This window comes from Thamnophis sirtalis, unplaced genomic scaffold, assembly GCF_051295495.1.
Source record: "Thamnophis sirtalis isolate CommonGarterSnake01/CBP01778 unplaced genomic scaffold, rThaSir2_p1.2 scaffold_4, whole genome shotgun sequence".
NCBI lineage: Eukaryota > Metazoa > Chordata > Lepidosauria > Squamata > Natricidae > Thamnophis > Thamnophis sirtalis.
The window spans coordinates 60,593,353-60,609,072 of record NW_028261384.1 but is presented as its reverse complement, the minus strand read 5'-3'; the positions used below and the strand labels follow the sequence as shown (position 1 = coordinate 60,609,072).

General features: G+C 41.0%; 1 protein-coding gene across 2 annotated transcripts in view; it reads left to right on the top strand.

Annotated features, from left to right (window-relative positions):
- The first annotated feature begins 1,337 nt into the window (after nt 1–1,337).
- The window catches only part of GLB1 (galactosidase beta 1), a 224,857-nt gene continuing 210,474 nt past the window's right edge, over nt 1,338–15,720 (top strand). Inside the window, exon 1 of one of the 2 annotated variants that reach the window (XM_087713003.1) lies at nt 1,338–1,522. In XM_087713003.1, coding sequence (XP_087569129.1) covers nt 1,472–1,522 — 51 coding nt within the window. In that variant the 5' untranslated portion in view covers nt 1,338–1,471. The remainder of the gene's footprint in view (nt 1,523–15,720) is intronic. The other variant, XM_087713002.1, reaches the window with a different exon arrangement.

The following is a 15,720-nucleotide window of genomic DNA, read 5'->3' as shown; positions in this document are numbered from 1 at the left end:
TATATTATATAAATAACACATGAAAAAAAGAGAATACAGAACACCCTATAAAGATAATAAAAACTGGGAAAATTCATAGCAAGCTCTTTTTAAAAAGTGAGGAGTAATGGACATGTGGGAAGCCACCTCCCTCCTAGAAGAATGAAATATTTTGAGGAATATTAAAATAATTTTGTATTTTCCTAAAGGAGAAATGGAGAAACATGCTCTTGGAGACAGAAAGCAACCCCCACTTTTCTTAATAGCCTCAGCAGATACTGCAGGGAGGTTTTAGAAATGCAGATTTGTTCATTCATTCAAGAAAGGATATTTTGAAACAAAGGCAGAATGGTAGGATTAGCCATCAACCAAGAGTCAAAACAGGACGAAAGCTATTAAGCTACAATAGAATTAATCAACACCATTTCAGAACACAAGCCCTTCATTGCATCACCCTCAGAAACTTCAACCAAACTTAGCTCAGAGAAATACATGTTTTTACAAGGAACAGGAAGCTCAAGTGCAAAGCACAAGAGAAGTGCTCTCAATTTTCCCCTCACTGTCAATTCCATGTGATCAGCTGCCCAGAACCAATGTGGTTCTGTTCATCAATAAATGGACCCTCTTTCCAATTAGCCTCCAGTCTCCATTTTGTCTCCAGTGCCTTTCTCCCAGTTTGGAACTGAACCAGATGTATATTTCTTCCCACAGAGTTAACACAGCTGGTATAGATGGAATTCGAAGCAGAGATCAGCAAGAGAGGCAATATATTTTAAAAAAACTTTCTGGGGTTTGGTGATGGTGAACTATATTCCTTCAGTTCCTTCCTTCAGTTTCAAATAAGAAAAAATGAGAGAAACAGTATCTGCGTTGATAATCTTGAGCATAAACATGCCAGTCTGTTCTCAGACACTTAAGCAGGGTTAGTACTTGGATGAGTTTCTCTTTGGAATACCGACTACTATTAAGCTTCTTGTTTTATTTTGTGGGCTTCCTTTATTATCACCCGAGTCTTCTTTTTATTCCCCTCTGCGCCCTGGCATGAGCCGAGCAATTGTGAAGCGCTAAGAGGAAACATTTTGGGAAAAGACCTAACTTCCTCCTTCTCTCCTCAGAGAGCATTCAGAGCGTCTATCAGATGTCAATTCAACATTGCAACTCTGGGAAGCTCATAGTCTGCTCAATAATATTATATCCCACTCAAGCGTAAGACAGACGTCGGAAGACGACAAGCTAGCAGAAACAGAAACGCGAACTCCTACATTCTGAACGAAAGAAAGTTAAGAATAGCTGAAGCTCAGAGGGCAACATATGAATGATTATTCATACCATTCTGAAATCTGGATTTGCTTACATTTTAGAGCTGCAAACAGACACGCGCGACCTTTCGAGGCGGAAGTGATCAGCTGACTCTGGAGTCATGCGGTCGGTAGGCCTGGCTGCGTGAGATGCCGGTGTATTTTCTTCGATTTCTTTTCCCTGCTGTTTTAACATGCTTTCTCTGGTTGTGCTTCATTTCCTAGCCGCAGGATTTGGATCACCGGTAAGCATTGTCCTTTCTCGTAATCTCTCACAGAAAGATAACTTGCACGAGGGAAGATTTATTGGGCGCGGGTCCATAAGGGAGCTGCCGCCCGGAGCAGACGACAGCGCTGCGTTGATGGAGTGTTCGAACTTGGCAACTTTAACATGAGTGGATTTGTATTCCAAAATATAAGACTTAAAATTGTCAGAGTTGGGAATCATTGCCATAGATTGATAGTGGAGAATTCAGTTTGCTTGCCGAACATATTTGAAGCCGCATCTTGTAGTGCCAATGTAGTCTTACAAAAATTCAAATATGATCAGGAAGAAATCTGAGCTCCTACAACTAATCTATAGCAGTGTTTCTCAGCCTAGATAATTTTAAAATGTCTGGATTTTTGGCTGCGAAATTCTGGGAGTTAAAGTCCGCTCATCTTAAAAGTTGCCAAATTTGAAAAAACTTTCATGAAACTGCATGTAGAGCCCAGCCTTTGCAAATAAGCCTGGCAATTAGGAAGTGTGGGAGACCAAGTTTACTTGCCAGACCCAGAGCTGTATTCTTGAGTCCTGTGGAAACTTTGAAGAATTTAACTGAGCTTAGCCTCCTTAGATAGGAAGCTAACTAGGAGATCCAAGGACTTAGTCTAAATGAGGAAGTGAAAAAATGTCCAGATAAGACAGTTTTCCTGTCATTGCTTATTGTAATGTAGTCACCAGAGGGAATATCTACCTTATCTAGAAAAGCACCCAAATTGCAGAAGCAGATGCTTTTCTCTGTATTTGAAAACGTCTGCACTTTCTTTGGTTAATTGAGATTAAAATCCATTGATTTAAAGAATATGTAAAAAAAATAATCCTGTAACTCCTCTGGAATTGAAACTTCCACAATGTTCAAACCAGTTTTAGTTGCTAAATTATTGTCAATTCCTTGCAAAGTTGTCCCTGCAGTTACTAGTTATGCTTTCAGACAGTTCTGCCAACATCCCCCAATAAAGACAATGGAGAAACTGGCAGAAAGTTGAAAGTTGTTCTCACTCTCACTGTTTTCCCCCTACACTTATGATTGCAATATCTTTAGGAAAATTTAATATTCATTCTGGTCATAAAACTGCATTATCTCTCAAACTTGACTCAAAAGATTGTTTGGTATAATATATTCCCCTACATTCAGAGATGCCTATCTGAAAAATCTGCTAGGTGTTGGAAAGTTTTCTCTTTTTTTTAAAGTCTAGTGAGAAAAAGTGATATAATGCAATTTGGAATATTTCTGGAACTCTTAAAAGGAAGTCTTTACACAGGCGAATCCTGCATCAGAAAATCATACGGTATGAGTAGGCTGGCAGACAGGTCATCTATTATATAATTATTTTCTTAGAAGATAATAGTTGCTACATTTAGTGGTGAGTGGAGTATAGCAGTGCATAGGTTGCATAATGACCAATAGTATAATTATTTTCCTGATTTTAAATAATTGGAAATAGAAGATTCATATAGATAGAGGGAGGGATGGATGGATATTGAAGAAGAATAGAATAAAGCTGGAAGGGAGCTTGGAGGTTTTCTAGTCCAGCCTCCTGCTCAAGCAGGAGAACATACTATTTCAGACAAGTGATTACTTTGTCTAATAGATAATCTCTTCTTAAAAACATCCAGTGATGGAGCGCCCACAATTTCTGAAGTCAAGCTGTTCCACAGGTTAATTGTCCTCACAATTAACCAGTGGAATTAATCAATTAATTAAGTTTCTCCTTCATTCTAGATTGTCTCTCTCTTTGATTAGTTTCAAACCATTGTTTCTTGTCTTCTGGTACTTTGTAGAATAATTTGGCCCCCTCTTCTTTGTGGCAGCCCCTCAAATACTGGAATGTTACTATCATGTTGCTGCTAATTATTTTCTTTAGACTAGCCAAACTCAAATCCTGTAGCCATTCTTCTTATGTTTTAGTCTCCAGGCCTTTGATTATCTTAGTTGCTCTTCTCTGAACTTCTTCCACAGTCTCAACATTTTTTTGTAGTATGATTATCAGAATTGGTTGATGTATTCAAAGTGTGATCTTACTAGGGTTTTATAAAGTGGTATTAATAATTCATATGAGAAGAATCTAGCGGCGATTTCGATCTCTTTATTGGTTTATGGATGGTGGTTACCCTATTTTTTAAATGTTTTAAATGCTATTTACACGGACAAAGGATAGATTACTCCAACATCTCCTCTGATCCTCTGCAAGCAGGCTGTATACCAATTCACTATAATTTGGCTACTTACAACTTGACACTTTTATTGCTTGGCTGGATTGGTCTAAGATCAGATAAGATTGTACAGTTCCCAGCTTGTTTTTACTTGCAAATACCTCAGAGCTCTTAAAGAAAAAATACTAACTGCGTACAAATATGGTGTCTATTCAAGCCTCTATTCAAATGATTTCTTTGGCACTACAAAAATTATCTTCCACACATGATAGAATTGAGAGGAAACTGGATTATCTGCTGTTTCTAGCAACAAAATATGAGGGAAAAAATGAGAATGTTGAACATTTGAATGTTCTTCAAATACAAACTAAGGATGTCAGAGATAAAGATTTTCAACTTGCTGATATTCGGGGCAACTGGTTTACCTCTGAGGGAGAAAAAGAGGGAATGTCTGAAGGGAGAGCAGCCACACAGAAGATTTACTCCGAAAGACAGGGCGCAGGAGGAGTGAGAAGCATTAAAGAATTTATGAAATACCATCTGCAAAACTTTTGATACCACCACTGAGAATTAAAGACAAGCTGATAAAGGAAATAAATGGAGGACAGCAGCATTATGTGAGAGGCACCATAAGCAAAAAGGTGCAAAGATTTTTTTGTATGGACTTGCTCATAAAGATGTTTGGAGAATTCAACCCACGAATGGCAACAGGATTAAGGCGTTCTGTTACTGGAGAGACACAGGCTGATAGATGGAAGAGTACAATTTAAAACTAGCTAAACCTAGTTAAACTCATTTGTAATAGATATAGTTGAATAATAATTGATAATGATAGTAATGTATATAATGTTGAGTTGTTATGATAAATAATAATTGGATATGAGAAGGGAAGGTTAGAAATATCCTTGGACTATATATAAAGGTTATTAATCACAATAATTATTATTATAAAAAATAAAATAAAACTATATACAGTTAAATCTTAACTAAGATGGGGAAAATGCTATGATATATGATATAATTAAATAAAGAAAGGAGAATGATAATAAATTATATACATGGAGGATGGAATTTTTGGTATTAAATATTATAGATGTTTAGCTAAAACAGGATATCAGGATTTGATGTTAATGGAGGATTTTATAAACAAGTAAATGAAATGCCAGCATGTGGTTATGGATTAAATCTTTGGTATAGTTAAGGATGAAGGATGTTTAAACAACTGTAGTCAACTAAAAGTGGAGGTATGATGATGTTAATATGGTAAACATTTGAGTTAAGATATTTGAATTAATATGAATTAATGGAAGAGATGCACAAAAACTTCTTGTAACCAGCTGATATACTTTTTTATAACATATACTTGTGTTTTTTTCTCTCTGTTTTGTTTTTTGTTCTTTTTTGTTTTGATTCCCCCCCCCCACTGTTGTGGGTATGTGTTGTTTATGTAACAAAAAAAATAAAAAAAAATTATTAAAAAAAAAAAGATTCATCCTCGTCGACTCGCCCGAATCTAACCAGTCAGAGCCTAAGCCTGTCCGGATCTGAGCGATTTTATCCTGCAGATACTGAACAAATTCTTCAGCCCTACCCTGCAAGGGGTCTTTCCCAGCTCCTTGGTTAAGTAAGGAGCGGGTCACCCTAAACAGGGCGGCTGGGCAGTTATCTGCAGACGTGATAAGAGCGGAAAAATGTTGCCGTTTTGCCACTTCTATCACCACTAAGTAGCATTTAATATGAATTCTTACTAGTGTTCGATCAGATTCGGACCGGCTGGCCCTCCAACCACTCTCTAGGCGTCTTTTCCGGCGTTTCATCTCCCGGAGTTCCTCAGTAAACCAGGGGCTACCCGGGATCGACACTGGGTCAGAGGCCGCAAAGGCACAACACGATCCAAAGCCCCAGTGGCCGCCCTATCCCAGGCTTCCACTAGGGCTTCGGTCAAGTTGTGAGCAAGGGATTCAGGAAAAGTCCCAAGCTACATTAGGAACCTTTCAGGGTCCATCAGGCGCCTGGGGCAGAACCATCTAGTCGGTTCTGCCTCCCTGCGGTGAGGGGTAGCAGTATGGAAGTCAAGCCTGATGGGGAAATGATCCGACCATGACAAGGGTTGAATAGAAATATCCCCTCGCAACAGGCCCTCACAACAGTCACTCGGGCCCTTGTGACCTCTAGGCTGGAATACTGCAATGTGCTCTACATGGGGCTGCCCTTGAAGAGCATCCGGCGACTTCAGCTAGTCCAGAACGCAGCCGCGCGAGCGATTGTGGGTGCACCTCGGTTCACCCACATAACACCTATCCTCCGCGAGCTGCGCTGGCTACCTGTTGATCTCCGGGTGCGCTTCAAGGTGCTACTTATCACCCATAAAGCCCTTCATGGTAGTGGGTCTGCGTACTTGAGAGACCGCCTCCTGCCAATTACCTCCCTGCGACCAATTAGATCACATAGATTAGGCCTCCTCCGAGTTCCATCTGCCAGTCAGTGCCGACTGGCAACTACACGGAGGAGAGCCTTTTCAGTAGTAGCTCCGACCCTTTGGAACGATCTCCCCATGGAGATTCGTACCCTCACCACCGTCCAGACCTTCCGCATAGTCCTTAAGACCTGGCTAGCCCGTCAGGCCTGGGGACAAAGATAACTGTCCCCACCCGAATGATGAATGAATGTTGCTTACTATTTTACTTCTATGTATTGTTGTGTCTATTGTCTGTATACCCCCCCCCTTATTTTATGTAAGCCGCCCTGAGTCCCCTCAGGGAAAAGGGCGGCCTATAAGCATTAATAAATACCTAAATACCTAAAATATACCTAAATCTAGATCATTCATCCACTGCCCAGAGACAAAGATCAGGTCGAGTGTGCGTCCTCTATTATGGGTGGGGTCTTGAATTAACAGAGTTAGGTCCATAGCCGTCATGGAAGCCATGAACTCCCGAGCTGACTCAGATGTCTCGCCAATGGAAGGCAGATTGAAATCCCCCAGGATCATAAGCCTGGGGAAATCAACCGCCAATCGAGTTAACACATGCAGCAGCTCCGTCAGGGCTGATGAAATGTAACAGGGAGACAGGTACATAACAAAAAGGCCCACCTGAACTCCAAGGCCCCATTTCACAAAAAGGGACTCACACCCGCCTATCTGAGGCATAGTGACCTCCTGAGGTCTAAGACTTTCCCTAATAACCACCGCCACCCCACCCCCCGCCCCTTCCCTGGGCTCTCGGCTGGTGAAATGCCTGGAAGCCTGGTGGGCATAATTCACTAAGGGGAACACCCCCCTCATGACCCAACCAGGACTCCATAATGCATGCCAGGTCCGCTCTACCCTCTTGTATGAGGTCGTAAATGAGGGGAGCCTTATGTACCACAGACCTGGCGTTAAGCGACACCAGCTGGAGACCAGGGTCCTGTAATCCCGGGCACCCAGGGGTGTGAGAAGGGTGATGAGGGTCGGAATGTGCGATCGCTCTTAAACAGCTGACCCGCGTCCCCCGAACATAATTTGGCCCTCGGCCCCCACCATATCTGCCTCTCCCACAAATAGTGGAGATGGTGAACCCCCCCAATGGAATGGCTTAATGTCTCCCCTGGAATCCCAACCCTTCCCAGCATTCCCGACCCACGCCCATTAGTTAGCTCTGGCCTGTGCCCTGGCACTCCCCCCCAAGCTTGTCTGAGCAATCCGTATCAACCCCCCCACCCTCCCCTTAAAATTTGATTTAAAAACCCTTGTAAAAAACCACTAAGGAGTCTCTTCTTCACATGCCACTTCTCGGGATTCCAAAATCCGTCATCAAGGAAGCGTCTTGATAGGCAAGAAGGCCATCCCCGGGAAAGGGGGAGTTCCCAAAGGGAATAAAGTTCCGTTGCAGTATAGCATAGAGGAGAGTGTTGCATCAACCAAATGGGATGACATCACAGGAAGATGGAACGAGGAGATGACATGTCCATGGGGGGGGGGAGCCGACAGCGTTTAAGGGGGCTAGCGGGAAACTGCTGCTGGGCACACCCATGCCGGCTACAGAGATCCCAAGCTGGGCGACCTGCCGCCGCTGCCGCTGAGCATACCCACACTGGCTTCAGAGACCCCAGGCTGGGCGTTCCGATGACCACACCCATGCCAGCTGTGTTCAAGCTCTCCTCAAACACAACAGGACATCATCTTGGGCATGCGCACAGAACTTTGCTATAAAGTATGGAATAAAATTTATAAGTGGCTAGAAAACAGAAGTTAAAACAGAAAATAGAGAATATAAATATATGGTGATATAAATAATTAATATTATTATAATTGTTAATACTACTGTTGTTATAGGATAGGACAAGGTAAAAGCAATAGGAAGGCAATGCAGAATGGAGAACTATAAAGGCTAAGCAGGAAAGCCGATACAGAGGCTGTATAATTACTTTATATTGTTATGTATGTTTTGTGTTTTGTTTTTTCTTGTGTTTTTCTTTCTGTTTTAAAAAAATTAAAACATTCAGTAAAAATTATCTAAGCACACTATGTCCACAGTATTTCTCTGGTTTACTAATTTAATCACTTTATCAAAGAATGAAATAAGATTGGTTTTGCATGAACTGTTTTTAACAAACCCATGCTGGGTACTAATTACAACTTTATTTACTTCTAGTTATTTGGTGATCTGTTTTTTAATTATCATTTCCAGTATCTTCCCAAATATTGATGTTAGAGTGGTTGGTCTGTAGTTTCCTGGATCTGTCCTGTCCCCGCCCCCCTTTCTTGAAGATGGGAGCCACATCAGCCCTTTTCCAATCCTCAGGTACTCTTCTGGTACTCCAGGATTTTTGAAAGATATGTTGCAATGGTTCTGAGATAACATTTGCCAGCTCCTTCAGAACTCTGGGATGTAATTTGTCAGGTCCCAGTGTTTATATTTGTCAATGTCAGATAGATGTTCTTTTACCATTTTCTTGGTTATTTTAATTTTTATTTCTAGTTTGTCTTACAGTAGTTTTTCTGGTACGTTGGGGCTATAATTTCTTTTTGCGTGAAGCTACTGATGCTAGAGCGAATTAGGCAGCTGTACTTTCTTCCTACTGTCTGTTATTTCCTTCCCATCTTCTCTCTTTAGTGGACCTACTGTTTCCTTGACTTTTTACTTGTTAATATGTTGAAAGAAACTTTTTTTTAATTATCTTTGACTTTTGTTGCAAGTCTTTGTTCATTCTGAACATTTGCATATTCTGGCTATTTCTAGAAAACTAGAATTGGTTCTTCCTGTGTCTTTCAAATGTGAAAGAGCATATTATCCTAGTGTTAGATGGGACAATCTAAGCACTTTAAAATAACATTGAAGAATTTTATGCTCTCAAATATATCTGCTACTGAATATAGACCAGTTAAAAGCCAGCCATCTCAGTTCTAGTGTCATATTGTCTAATTGAATTTATTTAGAAGACCCAAGATTTAGGATAGCTGCTATAGACAGTGCAACTGACAGTATAAATTATTCTAACCAGCAGATACACATCTCTAGAATTTCTAGAGTTCTTTTAGGGCAAAAATGTTTTAGCCAAAATGTTTTAGCTATAATACAATGATGAATGGGAACTATATGTCTAAAAAAAGAATATGACCATACATATCCAGGTTGAAAGTAATCCAATCATGAAGCAGACTATTCTAAGTATTCTGGAAGTGCCTGGAATCAGAACTGCTCTTCTCAACAGTGTCCAGATAGCCTATTTGAAGAAATATTAACATTTTGTGAAGTGACTTTTTCCATATTCAGATTTCAAATTCTTTGCAACATATCAGTAATCATTAATACAATACAATACTATTGTGTATGCAGATACTGAAATGTAGATAATTGTGATTAGGCTAAGGACATCATTTGTAATAAGTTTAAGGTGACCAGATTTTCAGATTGGTAAAGAGGACGCCATTGACTGGAGGCGGGAGGTGGGGGGAGGAAGCTAGCCAGCCCGCGGCCTCGCTAGGGACATCTGGTCACCTTAATTATACATATCCTCTCTCTCTCTCTCTCTCTCTCTCTCTCTCTCTCTCTCTCTCTCTTTCCATCCGTCTGTCTGTCTATCTGCCTGCCTATCTGTCTATCTAGTTATGGTATCTCTTCTCTCACCCTCTGTCTGTCTACCTGCCTGCCTATCTGTCTATCTAGTTATGGTATATCTCTCTCCTTCTGTCTGTCTATCTGCCTGCCTATCTGTCTATCTATCTAGTTATGGTATCCCTCTCTCCCTCTCTCCGTCCGTCTATCTGCCTGCCTACCTATCTCTCTCTTTCTCTCTATCCATCTGTCTATCTGTCTGTCTATCTGTCTATCTAGTTATGGTATCCTTCTCCCTCTCTCTTTCCCTCCCTCCCTCCCTCTCACCCTCTCTCTCTCTCTCTCTCTCTCCCCATCCATCTATCTGCCTGCTTACCTATCTCTCTCTCTTTCTCTCTATCCATCCATCTATCTGCCTGCCTATCTGTCTATCTAGTTATGGTATCTCTCTCTCTCTCCCTCTCCCTCCCTCATCTCATTATCATCTATCTCAGTGTTTTTCCACCTTGAAGACTTGAAAGTATGTGGACTTCAACTTCCAGAATTCTGGGAGTTGAAGTCCACACATTTTCAAGTCTCCAAGGTGGAGAAACACTGATCTATCTAATTAATATAATTATTTCTCCCTCTCTTTTTCACTCTCTCTCTCTCACACGTACACACGCAAATGCATAGGGCAGCCCACCTCACACACAGGTACCTCCGGGCGGCTTACAACATTATGATGCACACCCAAAGCGAATAGTCAGGTGCCTGTGATCCCAACCCTCCTTTCCTGAGGGGGGAGGGCCGTGGAACACTGCAAAACTCTTCTTGGTGGCGTCACTCTATGGGCTTTCACTTTTGCTTGTTCCCCCCCCCCAACCTTTCCAAAGCCAAGCTTCATCCGATTCTAACCAATCCCAGCGCCTCTCGCATCTCTCCTTTGCAAGTGTCACCCTGGCCTCTGAGCATGTGCAGAGGGCTGGGATGGGAGCTGGAGTCCGATGCCACTGGCAATCTGGGACTGCTGTAAGCAGGCGCGGGGCTTCGGGGGAGGGGGGAAGGGCAAATCCCCCTCCCCTAATGCTTCCGGCTCTTCTAAAGAAGGGGATCAGGGGGGGCTTGTGCAGACCCCCTCCCCCCTATTCCTGCATCTCCTTGCAGGAACCCCCAATCGCCAGGGGCATCAGACTCCAAATCCCATCGCAGCAGCCCCCAATGGCCAGTGTCTTAGGACTCCAAATCCCATCGCAGGAATCCCCACCCAGTGGCCAAAAGCCTCTTTCTTGACAGTGCTTGACAGTGTTGTTGGGGCCTGTGGGCGGAAGAGAGCACTTTAATCAGTGGGGTGAAGCGCTTTCTTTCGCCCGCCGGAGCTCTGATGCGGGCGAAAGAAAGGACTTTTCTTTTGCCTGCATCAGAGCTCGGGCGGGTGAAAGCAAGCACTTTAATCAATGGGGTGCGTGCAGGGAGCAATCTCTCCTCTCCTCCCTGCATGCACCCCACTGATTAAAGTGCCTTCTTTTGCCCGCATCAGAGCTCGGGCGGGATGCGGGTGAAAGAAAGGACTTTTCTTTTGCCCGCATCAGAGCTCGGGCGGGCGAAAGCAACACTTTAATCAGTGGGGTGCGTGCAGGGAGGAATCTCTCTTTTCCTCCCTGCATGCACTGCACTGATTAAAATGCTTGCTTTCGCCTTCATCAGAGCTCGGGCGGGATGTGGGTGAAAGAAAGGACTTTTCTTTTGCCTGCATCAGAGCTCGGACGGGCGAAAACAAGCACTTTAATCAGTGGGGTGCGTGCAGGGAGGAATCTCTCTTTTCCTCCCTGCATGCACCGCACTGATTAAAATGCTTGCTTTCGCCTTCATCAGAGCTCAGGCGGGATGCGGGTGAAAGAAAGGACTTTTTTTTTTAACTCTCTTTTTTTTAATTATTATTTCAATTTAAAACAAGTACAATATCTTTCTTTACATGTTATAGAAAATGTATCAGTCAGTCACAAATAAACTTTGGTACATCTCCTCCACAGTCAACAAACATAACTCATATTAACTCAAGTATTTTAACTCAGATATTCATGCATATCACCATTGTCATATATCCATTTTCATTTGACTGTAATTATTATTTGAAAATATTGATAATAATAATAATCTTAAACAATACATGCCCACACCAGTGGGAAAAGAAAAAAAAAAAAAAAAAAAAAAGACAAAAACAAAGGAGACAAAAAGAACAAAAGACAAGGCAGGGAGGAAAAAACAAAAAAGAAAAAAAAACACAGGTTTATATTATATATATATAAAAAAAGTATATCAGCTGGTTACAATACGTTTTGGTGCATCTCTTCCATTAATTCATATTAATTCAAATATCTTAACTCAAATGTTTACCATATTGACATCATTATACCTCCACTTCTAGTTAACTACAGTTATTTAAACATCTTTCAATCTTAACTATGCCAAAAAGTTAATTCATAACTACATGCTGACATTTCATTTACTTGTTTGTAAAATCCTCTATTGACATCAAATCCTCATATCCTATTTTAACTGAATATCCATAATATTTAATACCAAGAATTCCATCCTCCATGCAATATAATTTATTATCATTCTCCCTTCTTTGTAGTTGTATCATATATCATAACATTTTCCCCATATTAATTAACATTTAACTGTATATATTTTATTTTATTTTTTAGTAGTGATAATTATTGTGATTATCACAATATTGTAATATAAAGGTTATTATTTATGTGTAGCCCAAAAGTATTTCCAACCTTCCTTTCTCATATCCAATTATTATTTATCTTATCAACTCCACATTATATACATTACTATCAATATCAATTATTATTCAGCTATATCTATTACAAATAAGAGTAATCAGATTTAGCTAATTTTAAGTTGTATTCTTCCATCTGTCAGCCTATGTCTCTCCAATAGCAAAATCTTCTCAATCCTATTGCCATTCGTTGAATAAATTTACCAAATGTTTTTATAAGCAAGTCCAAACAGGGATATCTTCGCACCTTTTTGCTTAGAATGTCACTGATGAGATAATAATGTTGTCCCAGGCTTGTAAAACTTTTCAAATTGACTTTAATTCTCAAGGGTGGAGTTTTCATTTCTCCTGCGCTCTGTCTCTTAAAATGAATCTTCTTTATAGCTCCCCCCCCCTTTCCAACATGGCATTCTTTTCTTCCTCTGAGATAGACCAGACGTCATTTCTCACATTTTCCATTTGTATTTCAGGAACATTCAAACATTCAACGTTCTCACCTTTTCCTTCATATTTTAAAGTCAAGTAATCCAATTTTTTTTCAAATTTTTGAGATGAATCAAACAGCTTTCGAAATGCAGAAAGAAGAATCTGAAGTGAGCCCTTAGGAATATATTTCGACGCCATGTTGTGTCGTAGTTAGAATTTGCAAGTAAAAACACGCTGGAAGCTGTGCGATCTTATCTGATCTTAAACACAGCCAAGCAATAAAAGTGTCAGATCGTGAAGGGCTAATTAGTAGAAGGTTAGCTTTACAACCCACTTAGAAAGAGTCAAGGGGGGGAATGTCGAAGAATTCCTTGAAGCGTTTAAGAAATAAAGTAACCACCGGCCATAAATCCATTAAAAAAAAGACCAATTCGCCGCTAAGTTCTTCTATTCTTTGGTTTCGATTAGCTTAAATTTTTAGTACGGACCGTCTCTCTTTGAATAATAAAATCAGCTTACCAGATGACATCACTTCTACCATTCTTAGGGGCAACCTGCAGTTTCAGTTAGCATACAGCTAATCCAAAAAGGAATTGGCAGGAGGGGTTAATACCAAGCCTCCCCAGAGACTTTGCGAACGTCTCTGAGGTCACTGGGTCTCCCCTCACCTTTCACTGTCGTCTCCGGGACAGCTAGGGTCCAATGACCCATCCAAAAATCCTTCGGAATAGGGGAATTTCAGGAATAGCCTGAAACTCCGTCTTCTCACTGCTAAGCCCCGCCTTCTTCTCCGAAAGAAAGGACTTTTCTTTTGCCTGCATCAGAGCTCGGACGGGCGAAAACAAGCACTTTAATCAGTGGGGTCTGTGCAGGGAGGAATCTCTCCTTTCCTCCCTGTAGGCACCCCACTGATTAAAGTGCTTGCTTTCGCCCGCATCAGAGCTTGGGCGGGATGCAGGCGAAAGAAAGGACTTTTCTTTTGCCTGCATCAGAGCTCAGGCGGGCAAAAGCAAGCACTTTAATCAGTGGGGTGCATGCAGGGAGGAATCTCTCTATTTATTTATCAGCACAAATACTACATACATGCATGCATGCATGCATACATACATACATACATACATACATCTTATATTATAAGATGTATTATTAGCTTATAATATAATATAATGTATATACATATTCACTAAAGGAGAAGGCAGGACAAGGTGAGATAATAAGAAATATCATCTAATAAAGATTTTAGTAATAATTCTATAATTTGTTCTAGCTGTCCTTATTCCTAAACCTTGGCTAATGAATGCCTCAGAGGTATCTAATGCACATTTCATTTGCTGCAGGCCATCTCTATTTCTAATTTTTAGCTGAGGTCTGCAATTGTCTAACTCTTGTTACGTTTATCAGCTTTCTACCTGCCCATAATTGTTACAAGCTTTACACATGCATATTTCCTGCTGATAAGCATTCTTTGTTCTTGCCAGAGAGATCCCATACTTACAGTCTTCCTGATTTACTTTCAGTGTCTGTCATGACCTAGCTTTATTTTAGCAGCCAGCCCATCATTCCCCCCTCTTTGAATCTGAAAATGATTTAATTTTCCAAGATTCACCCAACATCAATATCCGTGTACTGGGAGACCCGGTAGTTTGCTTACAGGTGGAAAGGCAAAGTAGAAAGCATTGTAATGCACAACAGGTAACTAAGAGAACAATGACTATGCCTGCCAGGGTCATTATTAACCAGTGGAAATCAGGCAACCATCCTGTTAGTCAATGACACCAGTATTTCCATTCATCCATGGGGATGGGTGGGTTTGCAGCTATCTTTGGGATGTGTGTAGTTCAGCTGTGGAATTCTTCTGATTTGTCCAGAATATGCAGACAGCATTGTTGTCTATGTAGTGCACACACATCTCCTTAGGATGCCAATACCATATGCAGAGCCATCCTATTCTGAACTGTCATTTTCTGAATGGTTTCTTGTTCTTTTTTGCAACAATAAAAAAAACCTCTCCAATCTCATTAGCTAGGATTTCCTCCACTGCTTGTATATGATACATGGCATACATGGCATTATTACAAAGTAACGGGTTGGTAGTTCTTCAGGTACTTTCTGGATTGTTCAAGGTCCCTATGGTTTTTAATATTTCAGGTAAAGGGGTATAATATAGATGGGTGGGAGGAGCACAGATACGTAACAAATCATATGGTCTCATCCTGACAGTTGTTAAGTCTATTTGTCTTAATATCTTAGCCTTCACACACACACACACACCCCAATCAGCTAGTGGTAATAATTTAGTAACTCTCCTAATTTTAGTGTGGGTAGCTACAAATACCTTTTGGGGAAATGTTCTAATTGAGAGAACACCTATGGGAGATGGCAGTTCTTCTCTCACACAAGTAAGGTTCTGGAGGCCTTCCAGAACAATAACTTAAGTCCCAGTTCTTTTACTGAGGAAGTCACAGACTGCAGTCCAAGAATCAGGAATGGCAGATCATGGGTACTTTTTCACTCTGGAAATGATCTATCCAAGATGCCAGGCCTTCCACTTTTAGTGCTTGTATGGGTGATCAGAAGCACTTGGAACAGTTCCTTCAACTTCTGATCCAAGGAGGTTGTTGGTCCTCACAGCTTTACAAGCACCCAGTCTGCAGGCTGAAACAGATTCACTGGATGATCTAGTGCAGGATATCAATTTTCCTGCAGATAACAGGAAAGAAAATTCCCAATGAGTTGTCTTACATATTGGTATAAGGTCAGTTCGCCCACCAGTGGGATGGACCTCTC